General features: G+C 54.6%; 1 protein-coding gene across 1 annotated transcript; it reads right to left on the bottom strand.

Moving 5' to 3' along the window:
• Positions 1-6,560: 6,560 nt before the first annotated feature.
• ZP3 (zona pellucida glycoprotein 3) lies at positions 6,561-12,985 on the bottom strand. The gene is made up of 8 exons (XM_007103972.2): positions 12,677-12,985; positions 11,208-11,326; positions 10,384-10,487; positions 10,129-10,306; positions 9,916-10,033; positions 7,389-7,480; positions 7,125-7,252; positions 6,561-6,789 (listed from the first exon to the last, which is right to left on the bottom strand). Exons 1-8 carry the CDS (start codon positions 12,983-12,985, stop codon positions 6,572-6,574), a joined length of 1,266 nt encoding a protein of 421 aa, XP_007104034.1. The 3' UTR covers positions 6,561-6,571.
• Between the last annotated feature and the right edge of the window lie 2,270 nt (positions 12,986-15,255).

Raw genomic sequence — 15,255 nt, 5'->3', positions numbered from 1 at the left:
CCGGGAAGATCCCACATGCCGCGGAGCGGCTGGGCCCGTGAGCCATGGCCGCTGAGCCTGCGCGTCCGGAGCCTGTGCTCCGCATCAGGAGAGGCCACAACAGTGAGAGGCCCGCGTACCGCAAAAAAAAAAAAGGGGAACTTTCAGAGCAGAGGGTTAGAGTAGAATGAGCACTTGTGTGTGTGCATTTTAATTTTTATTGGACTATAGTTGATTTACAATGTTGTGTTAGTTTCAGGTGTACAGCAAAGTGAATCTGTTATATATATACATATATCCACTTTTTTTAGATTATTTTCCCATGTAGATCATTACCGAGTGTTGCGTAGGGTTGCCTGTGCTATACAGTAGGTCCTTATTAGTTATCTATTTTATATATGGTAGTGTATATATCCCACTCTCCCAGTCCCAATCTCCCAGTTTATCCCTCCCCCCACTTCCCCCTTGGTAACCACAAGTTTATTTTCTACATCTGTGACTCTGTGTTTTGTAAATAAGTCCATTTGTACCATTTTTTTAGATTCCACATATAAGAGATATCATATGATATTTGTCTTTCTCTGTCTGACTTACTTCACTCAGTATGACAATCTCAAGGTCCATCCATGTTGCTGCAAATGGCATTATTTCATTATTTTTTATGGCTCAGTAATATTCCATTGTGTATATGTACCACATCTTCTTTATTCATTCCTCAATCAATGGACATTTAGGTTGCGTCCATGTCCTGGCTATTGTAAATAGTGCTACAGTGAACGCTGGGGTACGTGTGTGTTTTAAATGCACACACAGGCTTGGAGGCATAGATATTTTCTGAGAGGAAACCTAAGATGCTCCAAGAAGGTACGGGATGAGCTGAGGATTTTTATTTTATTTAGTATGCATTCATGCTAATTTTTTCTATCACAAAAATATGAGAATGCCCCCCAACACATACACACAGTAGAGTAGGTTAGGTATGCCTTGTGGGAGCTGAAACATTCCAGGCGGAGGCTCTGTCCTAAGCCGTCAGCCCAGAAGGGAAGACTTTTTTTTTTTTTTTTTTTTTGCGGTACGCTGGCCTCTCACTGCTGTGGCCTCTCCCGTTGCGGAGCACAGGCTCCGGACGCGCAGGCTCAGCGGCCGTGGCTCACGGGCGCAGCCGCTCCGCGGCATGTGGGATCTTCCCGGACCGGGGCACGAACCCGTGTCCCCTGCATCGGCAGGCGGGCTCTCAACCACTGCGCCACCACGGAAGCCCTAGGGAAGACTTTTTTTTTTTTAATTTTTCTTGTGCTGAGAACTCTTTTTAAAAAAAAATATTTATTTATTTGGTTGCACTGGGTCCTAGTTGCAGCAGGCAGTTTCCTTAGTTGTGGCATGTGAACTCTTAGTTGCGGCATGCATGTGGGATCTAGTTCCCTGACCAGGGATTGAACCCGGGCCCCCTGTATTGGGAGCACAGAGTCCTAGCCACTGTGCCACCAGGAATGTCCCAGGAAGACTTTTTTTTTGTTAAGGTCTCACAGGCTAGCATTTGTGCCACCCACGGGCCTTGAGGGCTCCCAAGCAACTGAGAATGAATGATGTGGCCCAGGAGAGAAGTAGCCATAGAAGGCGGAGTGGTGGTGGCCAAAGGAACTTAGATTAAAAAACAAAGTTCTTCAACTCCACTCCAGGTGTCAGGGTTTACTGCTTCCAAAGGTTCCAGTCTTGGAACCAGCCCCTGGCTCACGCTGGAGCAAGAAAAGATCAACTTAAAACTTGGGGAAAAGCGAGACATTGGAGCCCAGCAACACCACTGAGGGGCTCGAGCACTTTCTGATGTTTTGCTTGGAAAGGCAGAATTTTGCTGCTTGGTGTCTCAGCTAATGGGCCTCCATCTGACACCCTGGAGGGCTTGTCTGATTAGAAGCCACAGCTGCCTTGCTCATTATTTCTGATTAATTGACAGCACCTGGCATCTCTGGGCACGGCCTCGCTCAGGACCCAGGTGTGACCTACACAGCCAACAAAAGCGCGGTAGTTTTGCAGCCCTGAGGAGGGAAGCAGTCTCACCTGAAAGCACCATCTTATGTAATTCCCAGTCCCTGGGAGCACAATTTGATGAACTGGTTGGTCCTTCTTGCTAGTTCCCTTGCTGCCAGTCTGAAATAACTGATGTGAACTCACAGTTAATTCATTGGAGAAGTTTGTTTTAAATCTAAGCAATCCCACTTGACCTCTAGCCTCCACCCCACAGTTATTGTTCTTATTGTAAATGAATGCTCTGGCACCCTGCTGTTTAAAACATAAATAAATAAATAAAAGACAACAAGCCTGAGGCGGGAGATAGATGGGCCCCAAGCTGAACAGTTTCTCCCCTGTGGACAGAAACTCCATAAAAGCAGGATGATGGAGGAGGCTGGGCCCTGCCCAGATAAGAGATAATGGACCACATATTCCTTATTCTTGAAGTCAAGGAGACCTCCCCGACTACACATGCACAGAAAGGCTGCTTGGAGGTCAAAAAGGGAGGGGGCGCCACCTCATAGTAAGTGATGTCAACCACCCATAGGCCTCTTCGCTGGAATCCATCTTGGCTAAGAGATAACGCACGCACACAGGGGAGGACCCTGAGATATACCAAATATGAACTCAGAACCAGGTAAAGCAACATGATTGGTCAAAGGAAACCCGGAAGAAATGCCCCATAAGAGTGATTCAAACTGCTACGAGTGTGTGACTCTCTCGTTGAGCCCACCCGTGTGTCTATCCATGTGTACACTTTTTTCTCCTAATAAACACTTTACTTGCTTCACTACTTTCCGTCTCTGTGTGGAAATTCATTTCTACACAGCTGACGGGCCAGGGCCTTGTCACTGACCACTGGTCTAGTGGCTAGGATTTGGTGCTCTCGCTGCCGTGACCCGACCTCAATCACTGGCCAGGAACTGAAACCCTGCTTCAAGCCGCTGCAAGGCCGAGGCCATGAGGCCCAAAATGGAGTCAGTTGTGCTAAGCCACATGTCAGCAAACCAAGGCTTATTACCTAATTGCAGTTTCAGCCTCTCCCAGGAAAGTAACCTTTAACCAGTCAATCTGGAATTACCTGGCCAGCACTAGTGAAGTAATTCGCCCCATAGACCCTTTCTGTCCCCCATAGGAAGGTGACTTTGCCTGAAACAATCCACTCTTTGCTAGAAACTTCCTTTTGCCGCCCCCTTCTGCCTATAAAAGGCTTTCACTTTGTACAGCTCGTTGGAGCTCCTTTCTATTTGCTAGATGGAATGCTGCCGAACTCATGAATCATGGAATGAAGCCAATAAGATCTTTAAATTTACTCAGTTGAACTTTATTTTTAAGATTCATTTGGAATCTTGAGCTGCTCAAGAGAAGGGATCAGTTGTAGTGTGTGGACAAGCAAGGTGTCCTAACCTGAAGGCTGAGGGCAGGTGGTCCCTTGGGAGACAGTGTTATTTTTCTGGTGATATCCAACCTCCTCCTGGAAACTTCCATTAGCCCCTAGGAGCTGCTCAGAATCCATTGATAAAAATACCTGATAAGTCTCACGCTTGTCAGGAAAAATTGTAAAAGACCTTGAAATGGGCAAAAAGTTCATCTGGAAGGGTGTTAGAGAACACCTAGGTATCTGATTCTATAAGAGTCTGTGCCTTTCCTAGTCTTTGACTAAGGTATTTTACAAAACCAGTAGTAATGCAAATAACTCTTACCCATAGAGATGCAATTGATTTCTGTCTGTGAAAGCCATTTTTGCCTCTATCAGCAAATTCATGTCTGCATTCCTGATCGCCTTTGTAAATCTGTTTTTTGGATTCTCCTTTGAACCAGTTTTTTCCATCTTGCAGTTTCCCTCAATGAATGAGTTCAAACAAGATCTCTGACATGTTTTAATTTTATATTTGTAGGATCATGATTTTTTTTTTCATTGTTCTTTAACATACCTCATATCTCCCTTTTTACCCCTGGCTATCAGGAAGGCAAAATTTTGATTGTCTTATTTTTTAAACTTTTTACCATGGGGGCACACCCACAGGCTGGAGCTGCAACCTGGTCCAGGTGGGTGGAGTGTGGGGTCTCCCAAGAGAGCAAACAGGTGCACTTGGAGCCCACAGGATGTGCTATGTGACTCTGGGTGCAGTTTTTTTTTTTATTTTTTTTTTTATTTTTTTTCCGGTATGCGGGCCTCTCACTGTTGTGGCCTCTCTCGTTGGGAGCACAGGCTCCGGACGCGCAGGCTCAGCGGCCATGGCTCACGGGCCCAGCCGCTCCGCGGCACGCGGGATCCTCCCGGACCGGGGCACGAACCCGTGTCCCCTGCATCGGCAGGCGGACTCTCAACCACTGCGCCACCAGGGAAGCCCATGGGTGCAGTTTTAAACACTCGAAGTGTTGATTCACCCGAGTTTCCCAGGATATAATAGGGACTTTCCCCAAATGCCCGGGAAAGAGGCGGCCTGAGCAATGGGCCTGCCATCTTCCTCCCTTTCCCACGGAAGCTCCACCTTGAGGCGGGAAGGCAGGGCCCTCTGACATTACTGCTGGAGGTGGCCCCTCCGCCCGAGCTGAGGGCACCCACCTCCCGGAACAAGCTGGGGCTGACACTTGAGGTTACGTCCCCGGCACACTTCCTCCCCACACCAGACGCGGCCACTTCCTCTGAGGACAGCAGAAGTTGAATGAGAAATGAGTTCCCAAGAGGTTGCAACACCCAGCACCATGAGGGCAAGTAACGGGTGGGTGGTCGCAGCGAGGCCCGTCTCCCAGGGGGTCCTGGGAGTAGCCTTTTCTCGGAGATCAGCTCTGAACACATGCTGCATTCCAAGTGTCACATGAATCCTCACCATAATCCTGAAGTCGAGAACTCCCCCATCTGAAACAGGATGATTCTTAGCAGGAGGAAACGGGCTCAGGCAGGGGTGGAGCTGGGTGGGATGTGAGACAGGCCATCTGGCCCAGGGGTCCTGCTGCGTGACCCAGGATTCCACCAAGTGCTCTGTTACTGTCTTCAGACAGTCCCATCTTACAGATGAAGTGACCTGGCAGCCCGGCCGCGGCAGGGAGCCAGGCTGGCTTTCTGTCAGCCTCCAGGATTTACTCTGCTGCTCGGTCCATCTCCCTGACAGGGACGGCCCATCCATGGCACTCAGCCCTTCAGTGGCTCTTTTTCATGTTATCAGCCCTATGTGGCCAGCCTCTCCACTCTCCCCCTTACTGGACGTCCAGGCCCTCCATTCCTACAGCCACAGGTTCTCACCATCCTCTCCTCCCTCCACACCCGCATCCCCCATTCTGCCCAGCTAGGACCTGCTCATTCTTCGAGGATTCGCTCCAGGATCACCACCTCCAGGAAGCCCACCCCTTCTACCCCCGAGACTTTTACTCCCGTACAGCACACCTGATGGGGGCGGACAGGATTCCTTCTTGATGGAACTCTCCTGGCCCAGAGCACCTCACACACCTGAATCAGTTGGGGATTTCGTTGAGATGCAGATCCTTAGGTCTGGGATGGGGCCCCAAACTCTGCCTTTCCCACAAATCCCCAGGTGACGCCCATCGGTGTTCACAAAACCACGCTTGGAGGGGAAGGACCTAGGCCTTCCTGTACTTCTGAGGCCCAGAATCACACAGATCTTGCTCTGAATGTATTTGAGTGCCATTTGACTCCAATCAGTTTATGCCTAACAGCCCTGCCCAGCAGGTACCTGCCCCATTTTGCCCCCCAGGATGCCCAGGCTCACAGCAGGCGACTAGCAAATCTGGGATTCCGCGGTGGAGGAGATCTTCACCCAGTGAGAGCGAGTCACAGCTGGTGGTGAGGTCGGGCAGCGAAGGGCCAGCCGATGGTGGGGACGTCACAGCCCTCCACAGCGGCAGCACGGCCACCTCCCCTGGAGAGGGGCCACAAGCTTCCCGGGCACCACCGGGGCACCATTCCCTTGCTGAGCACTCCCAGAGGCTGTGGCCAGGGCCTGGGGGAGCACGGCAGCTTCTGGGGGGGGAGTGATGAAAGTGGGGGAGGCCGAGAGGCAGCTCCCCTCGGTCACAGGAAGCCCTGAAGCACCCACAGCTGGTGACTTGGCCATGATACTCACCCCCCAGAAGGGCTCCCCTACAGCAATTTCAGGTCCCAGGTGACCACTGCCCTAGACCATCACCTCTGGCCTTTGGGCTTCCAGCACGTGGACATGTAGCTTCGTGCCTGCTGCCATTACGGAAGGCGACTAGAAGTCCTGTCCTCCCTGCCCCCAGCCCTGGCATCAGATCCACAGGGCCCAGAGCCAGGACCCTCTGCCCCCCTAGAAGCGGGGCTGGCAGGGCCCACCCTACTTTAGCCCCCAACACCTCTCACCTTGGCCTCCTTGGAGATGTGGGATTATACTTGCCCTGGGAAGACAAGCCCTGGTCTGAGGAAGGCCTGAGGAAGCCCTACCCTCTCTGATATACAGACTTGCTAAAGACACAATGGTACTTCGATTTCGCTGCTTGAACCCACGACCCTGTTACAGTCCACCCTCCGCCCCTACACCACCCCTCCCAATTCACCCCCATCTAGTTACTGTGCCAACACCCCAGAGGTGACTTTCTTCTTTTATTGGGAAGCAGACGCAGGGCACACGGGGTGGGAAGCAGCCCGCCGCCTCCCCGTGAAACCCAGGATGATGGTGGCCAGAGTCAGGGACACCACAGTGGCCAGGCCTAAGCCCAGCATCACCGAGGGGGGAGAGGAGGTGGACCTTTCCACACCGTGGTCTCTAGTCTTCCCCAGGAAGATCAGTGGCCCCACTGTGACATCTGCTTCTTCTGTCACTGAAAGGCAAGACATCCAAGGGTCACCCTAGTCCCTACACAGGAGTCAGGTTAGGGGTTTGGGGTTGCTCAGTGGGTTCTAGACCAGTAGGTGTAGTTCTAACAGCTGCGTTATTCTCCCACACCCCTGATTATGTGTCATGACTCCAGGATGACTGCAGAATGGCCCCGGCCGACAGCAGGGTGAGGGCTTGGGGCCTCTCCCATTTCGCCCCAAAATGGCATCCCCCTAGGGGTAAGCAGCCTTAAATGGGGAACAAGTGTCACCCTAGAGTGACATCCGGTGCCCTAGACCGAGGGGAGGGCAATAGACCTGGGGCTCTCTGGAGACCTACCATGCCTGCGGCTGCGGGGAACAGACTGTCCCTCCAGGTGGGACAGCCTCCTGGAACGGCCTGATACACCACAGCGCCCCTTGTTACAGCACTGACAGATATCAACAGGGCCTTCTACCGGGGACCATCTGAGAGGGAAAGACACAAGGGTCAGACGGCTGTGCGGTCTGCAGGAAGCGGTGTGCTGATAGGAGGCACCTTGGGGGAATCAGCGGGAGCGTGGCCAGTTTGCTACCCCAGTTATGTCCAATCTGGTCTCCTCACCTATTGGAGGACTTGCTGAAGGAACAGGCCTTGCTTATTTGGTCCGGGACTCGGTCAACCGGAGTGACCTTCAGGTGGCAGGTGATATATATCTGGAAATAAGAGCAGCTGTTACGAGGTGGAGTTCTAGGCAGTGCAGTGACTAGTAAGCCAGTTCTTCTATAACCCTTAACCCTTGAGGGGGAGGGGAAGCCCACTTTAGAGATGGGATAGCGCAGGCTCAGAGGTTAACTTGCCTCAAACTTCAGAGCAAGTTCGCAAATTGGATTCTAAATCGGAACCATCATCTTTATTCCTCTGGTCTCTCGCATACTTTTCCAATCACTTAGCATGCCTAAGCCCCGGGGCCCATTAAGTCAGAACCTCAGGGACAGGAAGCTCAGGTCAGCCTGCGTCCTCTTGGAAGAGGTCCCTACAGTCAGAGGTCCCCCTTCATACTTCAGGGTCTCAACACACATATGCACACCGCCCCCCAAATCCTGCAAAGAAACCGAGGTGCCACCACCTTTCCTAAAGCCTTCTGCAGAACCGCAAACCTCGGCCACCACCTAGTGGCCAAGCGTGCCTGCAGGGTAACCGTTTCGGAAACTTGAACCAGCCAGCTCGCACTTCTGGCTGCCTGCCTTCCATCTGCACACACACAACCCAGCCCCCTCACCAAAGAAGGGCTTCCGGGTCCCTTAGTGTTCCTATTCCAGGAAGGGAACTGCTTCGACCCTCAGCTTCTTCCCAGAACATATTGCTGATGCTAACTGGGGCCTCAGATCCCAGGGTGGTTCCTCGTTAGCTTTCTCCCATGTTCCATAGCCGCCATCAGCCAAGCCACCTGCCCACCTTTGAGGGAGAGCCCTCCGAGAGCTCAAGGCTGCCTTCCACTGATCAGGATCATCCTCTGATCTTAGTCACCCCATCCCTGGAGAGGCAGATACCAGCTCAAGAGTCACCCACGCTGATGGCCACCACCTGTGTGAAGCCTCATCCCCTCCTTCCTCACCCCTGGACCACCTCTGAGGTCGACTCCCTACCCCAACCAGGATCTTTTCTACCCTAGGACCCCCAGGGTCACCGATCTGGGCACCGGCACCCTTCCCGAGTCTACTTTCTTTTATCCCCAGCCCCATTCAACCCAGGACGTGCCATGAGAAAGCTCCAGGACATCTCCCAGGAGCTTCAGTTGTGCCCTTCCTTCTATCTGTCTACCATCTGTAGCAGATGACTTCTGTTCTCCGACCAGAACTTCTGGGTGAGGTGAGGTAGCATCAGCGAAGTCTAAAAATTCACACCGCTCGGCCCTCAATGCCAGCCAGCCACGTAAGCCTCTCGTTTGGCGGTTTGTAAACCTAGCCGCTTATTAGACGCTCCAGGGAGCTTAAATGGCTTTTGATGCATTTCTCAATAAAGAGACTAGTGGCTAGGTATGGTGAGATATTAATGGTAGAACCTAGATGGTAGGTACATAGCTGTTTGCTGTGAAATTCTTTGGGCTTCACTTTTGAAGATTTTAAGAAACTGGAAAAGTTGATGCCAGGCCCCATCTCAGTTAAATGAAAATATATGGGATGTATCAGTATTTGGATGATCCTTAGGTGGTTAAGTACAGAGCCAGAGCTGAAAATCCTTGCTTTAGTCACTAATCCTTCCTGACCAGCTATTCCAAATTTCACATCCTCCCAATCCTATCTCAGGAAACTTGCTTTAAAACTTCTTGATCTTCGTTTGTAAGATTCTACCAGCACTTTCTGGCTGGAGGCCAGTCCTGCCTGTGCTTCCTGCCCAGCCATCACGAGTGGTCCACATTTTAGCTCCCTCCCCACTCTGCTGGCCTTAGTGGTCGAGTTGAGCGTCCTAGCTTAGTGGTTCTCAAAGGGTGGACCCCAGAGCAGCATCACCAGAACCTGGAAACTTGTTAGGAATGCAGATTTCAGGCTCCACTCCAAACCTTCTGAACCAAACCCTGGGTGGGGGGCCCAGGGGTTCAACAAGCCCTCCAGGTGCTGCTAATGCATTCAGCTTTCAAAAAGGCACAGGTCTAGCCTATGATCAAGTTCGAGAGGCTACCTAGCATGAAAAGTTCATACCTGCTTCCCTTGCCCTTCTAGAAAGCCCCCAGGAAGGCTGACACCTGCTCTTATTAAGTCCTTTACTCAACCCATCTGGGCTCTGGCCCTGCCGACCTTGGTGAGGACAAGGTCAGTGACTTGGTCATCAGACGCTGCGTTGCTCTTGCTCATCCGATGTGAGCTGTCAGCTAGGTCTCCTGCGTTCCTATTCTCCTAGTTTGTTCTGTTTCCAGGATCCCTGAAGTTCTCCATCCTTCGTGGATTTTCTACCCGTCTCTTAGGGCCTTGTGCCTTCCCAAAGATCTCACTAGAGCCCATGGCTTTATCTACTTGATAAGTTACTAGGATAGGGCAGAACTATCAAATCACTGCTTAAGGGGGCAGCTAGTGAGTGACCACACCGGCTACTAAGCCTGGTCAGCCTGACCCTACGAGTTCAGCCTCATTCCAGGCTCTTAAGCCATTACCGTGTTTCTGGAGTCATTAGCAAAATGGAACACATCCACTGTGAACTGGAGGGTCTCTGGTCCGGGTCTGGGTGCTTTGAAAGCAGATGAGGCATCGGTGAGACCGTCCACGAGACAACTTTAAAGAGAACAAGTGAAACACAGTTAAAGACCGAGGAGGGTGACACAGGTCGAGTTGCACAAGGGTTCCCTAGAGAGGTAGCCCAGCCTTACCCGTGGAAGTCCACGATGGTGTGATAAGGGGAGGTGTTCCAGTCCGGTGTCAGCGTGGCCACACAGTGGTCCACGAACACTCGCAGGGGCACGTGGCTGCCGGTGTGGACTTGGGCCTGGAGGTGGGCTCTGTCTCCCAGCTGGAAGGTGGGCGTCGTCTTCTCGGCGCTCCAGTTCTCTGCAACGCACGGCCAGGGTGAGGGCCCGCCAGAGCGCCCCCCTGCTGGCTGCCCCCTCCCAGCTCTCCTCGCTCACCCTCCATCAGGCGCAGAGAGAAAACCAACTTCTCCTCCGAGAACATCGTGGTCCTGAAGGGCACCCAGGTGGGCAGGATGGCCCAGCTGCTCACGTTGCCCTGCCTGGGAAGAGAAGAGCAGCTGTCCACACCTGGCCTGGGGCTCCAGGTCCCTGGGCTGCAGCCCTTACTAGTGACACACTGCCCTCCTCTGGGGTGCGTACGGCTCTGCCCAGGTGTGTCTGCCCACTGTCCGAGGCCCCCCTCTCCGGGATCTTGCTCTGGGAAGTCCTTCCACACATGCCTCATCCCTTGTTTCCTCGTGGTGTCAATACCATCTCCCCTCCCCGCTCCCAGATGGGAGGGCAGGGTTCAAGGCCTTCGGACCCCGCCCAGCACAGGGCCAGGTGTTATAGTTATAAACCAGTCGCCCTGTCCTCCCGCCTCGATGCCCCAGTTCACAGGCACATGCTTCATGCTGGGGCCTCCCCACCCTCGCTCAGCCATTGCGGGAAAGCCAGAGGGAGACAGCAGGTTGTGATGGCCAAGGTCAGAGCCTGGAACCGAGCCCACCCCTGCGCTATTGAAAGACCACTTCTGAACTCTGAGGGGGCCGGGGGGGGGCCGGGCAGCCTCGCAGCTTCCACCAAGAGGCAGCTGTGGCCCGGACCAAATTCAGAGGCTCAGAGCAGAGGCCGCAGGCCCTCCATTCCCACCAGGACTGAGGGCAGCGACCACAGCCCGAGCACCTCCCCCTCCTCACAGCTAGATGCTGCCAGGAGGCCGACGCACTCGCCGAGGGACCTCTGCTCCAGGGGCAGCGACGGGCCCATCCCACACGGACCTGGGGTAGCGGCACTCGATGGGGACCTCCACGCGGTTAGTCCTCAGGATAGACAGGTTTCCCACGGGGCGGGGGTTATGGAAGAGGGAGGTGCTGTACACCAGGGCGTCGTCGGTCACCTGAGGGAAAGGGGAGGGGTTAACCCTCCCAGCATCACCTGCCCTGATGTGCCCGGCCAGGGGCAGGAGGGCCGGCCGCTGGAGGTGAAGAGAACACAGGCCCTGGGCTCAAAGCCTGCTCCGCCGCTGACCCGTGGGAGAGCCTGGACAGGCACCCCCTTCACACCTCTTCTCACCCCAAAATGGTGACACCACCGCAGGGGAGTCTGGATCAGCTCCGTGTCAGCTGCCCTCACCCCACCCTAACACACACACACACACACACACACACACACACACACACACACACACACACACACACTGGCGATCTTAAAGCTACCGATGTCTGTCCCCACCTCCATTCCGATTTAAGGTGGGCTGTGGGAATCGGGAGTTTTAACCGCTCCCGAGGTGATTCCAATGCCCCGAGGCTGGGAGTTCCTAAATTAGGATCATTCCTTCCCTCCTCCTGCGGCTCCGGCCTCCCCACGCTCTCCCCAGGGAAACAAGGCCCAGGAGGCTTCAAGGCCAGCCCTGGGTACCACGCTGAGACCAGAGCCCCAGAGGAGGACTCCGGGGGCCGACGGTGCGCCAAGGCCAGGTGGGCAGGGCGGCATGACAGAGGGGAGGACAGGCTCTCTGAGCGCCGCTCCGGCCCTGCCTTGCTGAAAGGCCCCTCCTCTGGTCTGAGGCCCGGCCCCTCCCCCCTCTCCCTGGGAGGCCTCTGGCCCGAATACTACTCCGCTTTCTTCCTGTACTCACCCCCTACTTGAGACCGCTCCTATGGGACCCACTTTGAGCCTCCTCAACACAGATGAACACGATAACCTTTGCCCCCTCCCTCAACATCACTTTTAGTTCAAGGCTTCAAAGCCATTAAGCATGAATGAGGGATGCCAAAACTCTGCTGTGTTTTTTTTCTGTGATGACTTCTGAGCTGTCTCAGGTGTCAAAGTTCATCTCTTCCATACAAATTTCTAGGGCCCCTCACAAGTGCTGGGCTACCCGCAGGGGATCCTATCACACCCTCCTCCCCTACATCGGCTACCTCTCTCCTGGATGCCCTCCAGGGGTTCCTAAATCCTCAGGAATCGGAGCAGGGGGTGCCCAGTCTGGCCCAAAATGCACTGCCACCTCTGGACTGCACCCCACTTCCCCAGCTTAGGCAGCTAGAGGCAGGAACTCCCCCACATCCCCGCGCCACTGAGGCCCAGCTTCAGGCCTCAACTGCTCCACCCACCCTACCCCACAAATGAAAGGAATTCACCCCAGCCCCACCTGACACCGGCTCTGCATCCACACTCCCCATCACCGGCCCCCTCCCACGTCATCCCTCCGAGGCCGGGGCTGCCGAGGGGGCCCAAGCCTCACCTGCACACTGTTGCCACACGCGTGCAGCCCAACCTCAAACCTGACCACGGTATCCGTGTCCATAGGGAGGAGCGGCTCACAGTTGTCAGGGCCCAGGGTAAGGTCTGCAGGCCTGATGAGCTTCCCGGTGCCAAAAAGATCTTTGCTGACAGTAACCACCAGCTGGTCCTCCTGACACTCCACCATCACGGCGGGTGGCTTCGATGGCATGAGATGTTGGGATTCATCATGCCAGACGGGCTGGGGGTTGCACAGCTCCGGACCCCCGCAGAGCAGAAAGCAGACAAAGAGCCTACAGCTTAGCCCCATGGTGCCTACGAAGCCGCTCCCACTGGTGACTCGTGGGCAGGCACCACCCCGCCATCTTATACCCCGGATGATGGTTACTCACACCTGGGCTCCCAGTTGCCTCCCTTCCCCAGCCAATCCGGTGGGCTAGGCCTCTGCTGCTCAAAGTGGCTCCCGGTCCTGCAGCGTCGGCCACACCTGGGAGTTTGTTAGAAATGCAGACTCTGGGACCTCCCTGGCTGTCCAGTGGTTAGGACCCCACGCTTCCACTGCAGGGGGGCCAGGTTCGATCCCTACCTGGGAAACAAAGATGCTGCAAGTCGCGTGGCACAGCCCCCCCAAAAAAAGAAATGCAGACTCTCGGCCACAGCCCAGGTTGACTGAGTCAGGATCTGATTGTTTGCTATCTCCCCAAGTGATTTGTATTCACATTAAGGTTTGGCAGCCTGGTCAGTCATAAAGTCTCACCCCTCCCTACTCCCACCCCTAAGGGTCCACCCTTGCAAGGCCTGCCCTCATTGCCTAGAGAGGGAGCTAAGAGCTATCCTGGATTGCTGGGGGAGACCAGGAGAAAGGCCTTGATTGAAGGATGAGGAGAATTTTATCAGAGATGGGAGCTCTTTCAGAGGAGAGAACCAGAGGCATCATTAGGAGACCAGGGTATGTTGTGAGCCGCTGCTCAACTTTGGGAGGTAGGAGGGAAGGGCGGTTCAGGCAGAGGCAGCTGTGTGAACAAAGGTGTAGACGGGGCACTGGGTGGGCTTGGGGGAAAACCCCAGGAACTCAGAGATGCTGGAGCCTCAGGTCCCCAGGGGGCAAGAGTGGCAGCTTAGGGGGCTGGGGAGGCGGGTGGGGCAGGATCGTGAAGGTGCTGGGCTGAGATTCTGGACTTTGCTCTGGGGGGGCGGGTGTGGGGGCGGGGAAGGCCACAGAAGGGTACTGAAGCAGATGCGCCATCTGGCGAGCTCTGGCTGGGGAGGGGTAGGACTGGAGACAAGGGTCAGGGGGCTACTGCACCAATCCTGGCGGAGGACTTAGAGAAGGACTGACAGACAGGGTCAGCCCGTACTCATGGCCTACTCTGGCCTGGGTGAGACTCCTTCAGGAGGGGAGAAAGAATACAAAAAAATTCACGGCACTGAGTTGCCTGCCCAGCAGGCCCAGAGGGAGGGAGCCAGCTGTGGCCTGAGGCCCCTGAGGGACAGCCAGCCAGAGAGAGGGGAAGGGGCCCCTCCGAGCTTGTTACCCACAGCCGTGGGTTGGTTGTGGTGGGCTGGGGGTGAGCCTCCCTGAAGCCTCACATCCGTCAGCCCCTCTCCCTCTCTGCCTTGGAGTTAACCCCCCTTAGAGGGCTTCAAGAAAAACAAGACAGGAAGAAATTTGTGGTGGGGGGGCGGGGGTGAGTCATGTACTGCTGGGGGGAGTCTGGACGCACACGGGTGGTGGTGAGCATGTGTGTTCCCCTTGTCCAGAAGGAGGACTAGAGACACCTCCATCAGGGAGCATGGCCAGTCCAGCCCCCAGGGACCCAACCCAGACAAGATTCTGGGTCTTTTACATTTTTCTGAGAAGTGCTGCCCCCTGGTGGCCAGAATGCACCAAAGCAGGGCCACCAGCTCAGAGCATTTTCCTTAAAATTCTTGAAAGCCCAGAGAGTGGTTTCTAAATACTATTCCTCTTTAAAAGCAGGACCCAGCTTTCCTGGGAGAAATGGCTAATTCCAGGGCTAGGTCCAGGAAAGACAGGGTGAATCTGGAACATCTTGTCATGCCAGAAGATGCCCACAAAGTGGTTAAGGATCTGCTTGCCAATGCAGGGGACACCTGTTCGATTCCTGGTCTGGGAAGATCCCACATGCCTCGGAGCAACTAAGCCCTCCCCGCGAGCCACAGCTACTGAGCCTGTGCGCCACAACTACTGAAGCCCGCACGCCTAGAGCCCGTGCTCCGCAACAAGAGAAGCCACCGCAATGAGAAGCCCTCGCACCGCAACGAAGGGTGGCCCCCGCTTGCTGTAACTAGAGAAAGCCCGCGTGCAGCAACGAAGACCCAACGCAGCCAAAAATAAAATAAATAAAAATTTAAAAATGCTCGCAAAATGGTGAGAACGTTGCAAAAGAACACAGGAGGGCTTTCCTGGTGGCACAGTGGTTGAGAGTCCGCCTGCCGATGCAGGGGACACGGGTTCGTGCCCCGGTCCGGGAAGATCCCACATGCCGCGGAGCCATGGCCGCTGAGCCTGCGCTCCGCAACGGGAGAGGCCACAACAGTGAGAGGCCCGCGTACCGAAAA

The sequence above is a fragment of the Physeter macrocephalus genome, chromosome 14 (assembly GCF_002837175.3).
Source record: "Physeter macrocephalus isolate SW-GA chromosome 14, ASM283717v5, whole genome shotgun sequence".
Classification (NCBI taxonomy): Eukaryota; Metazoa; Chordata; class Mammalia; order Artiodactyla; family Physeteridae; genus Physeter; species Physeter macrocephalus.
The sequence above is the reverse complement of the archived record's forward strand: the minus strand, read 5'-3'. Positions and strand labels throughout refer to the sequence as shown.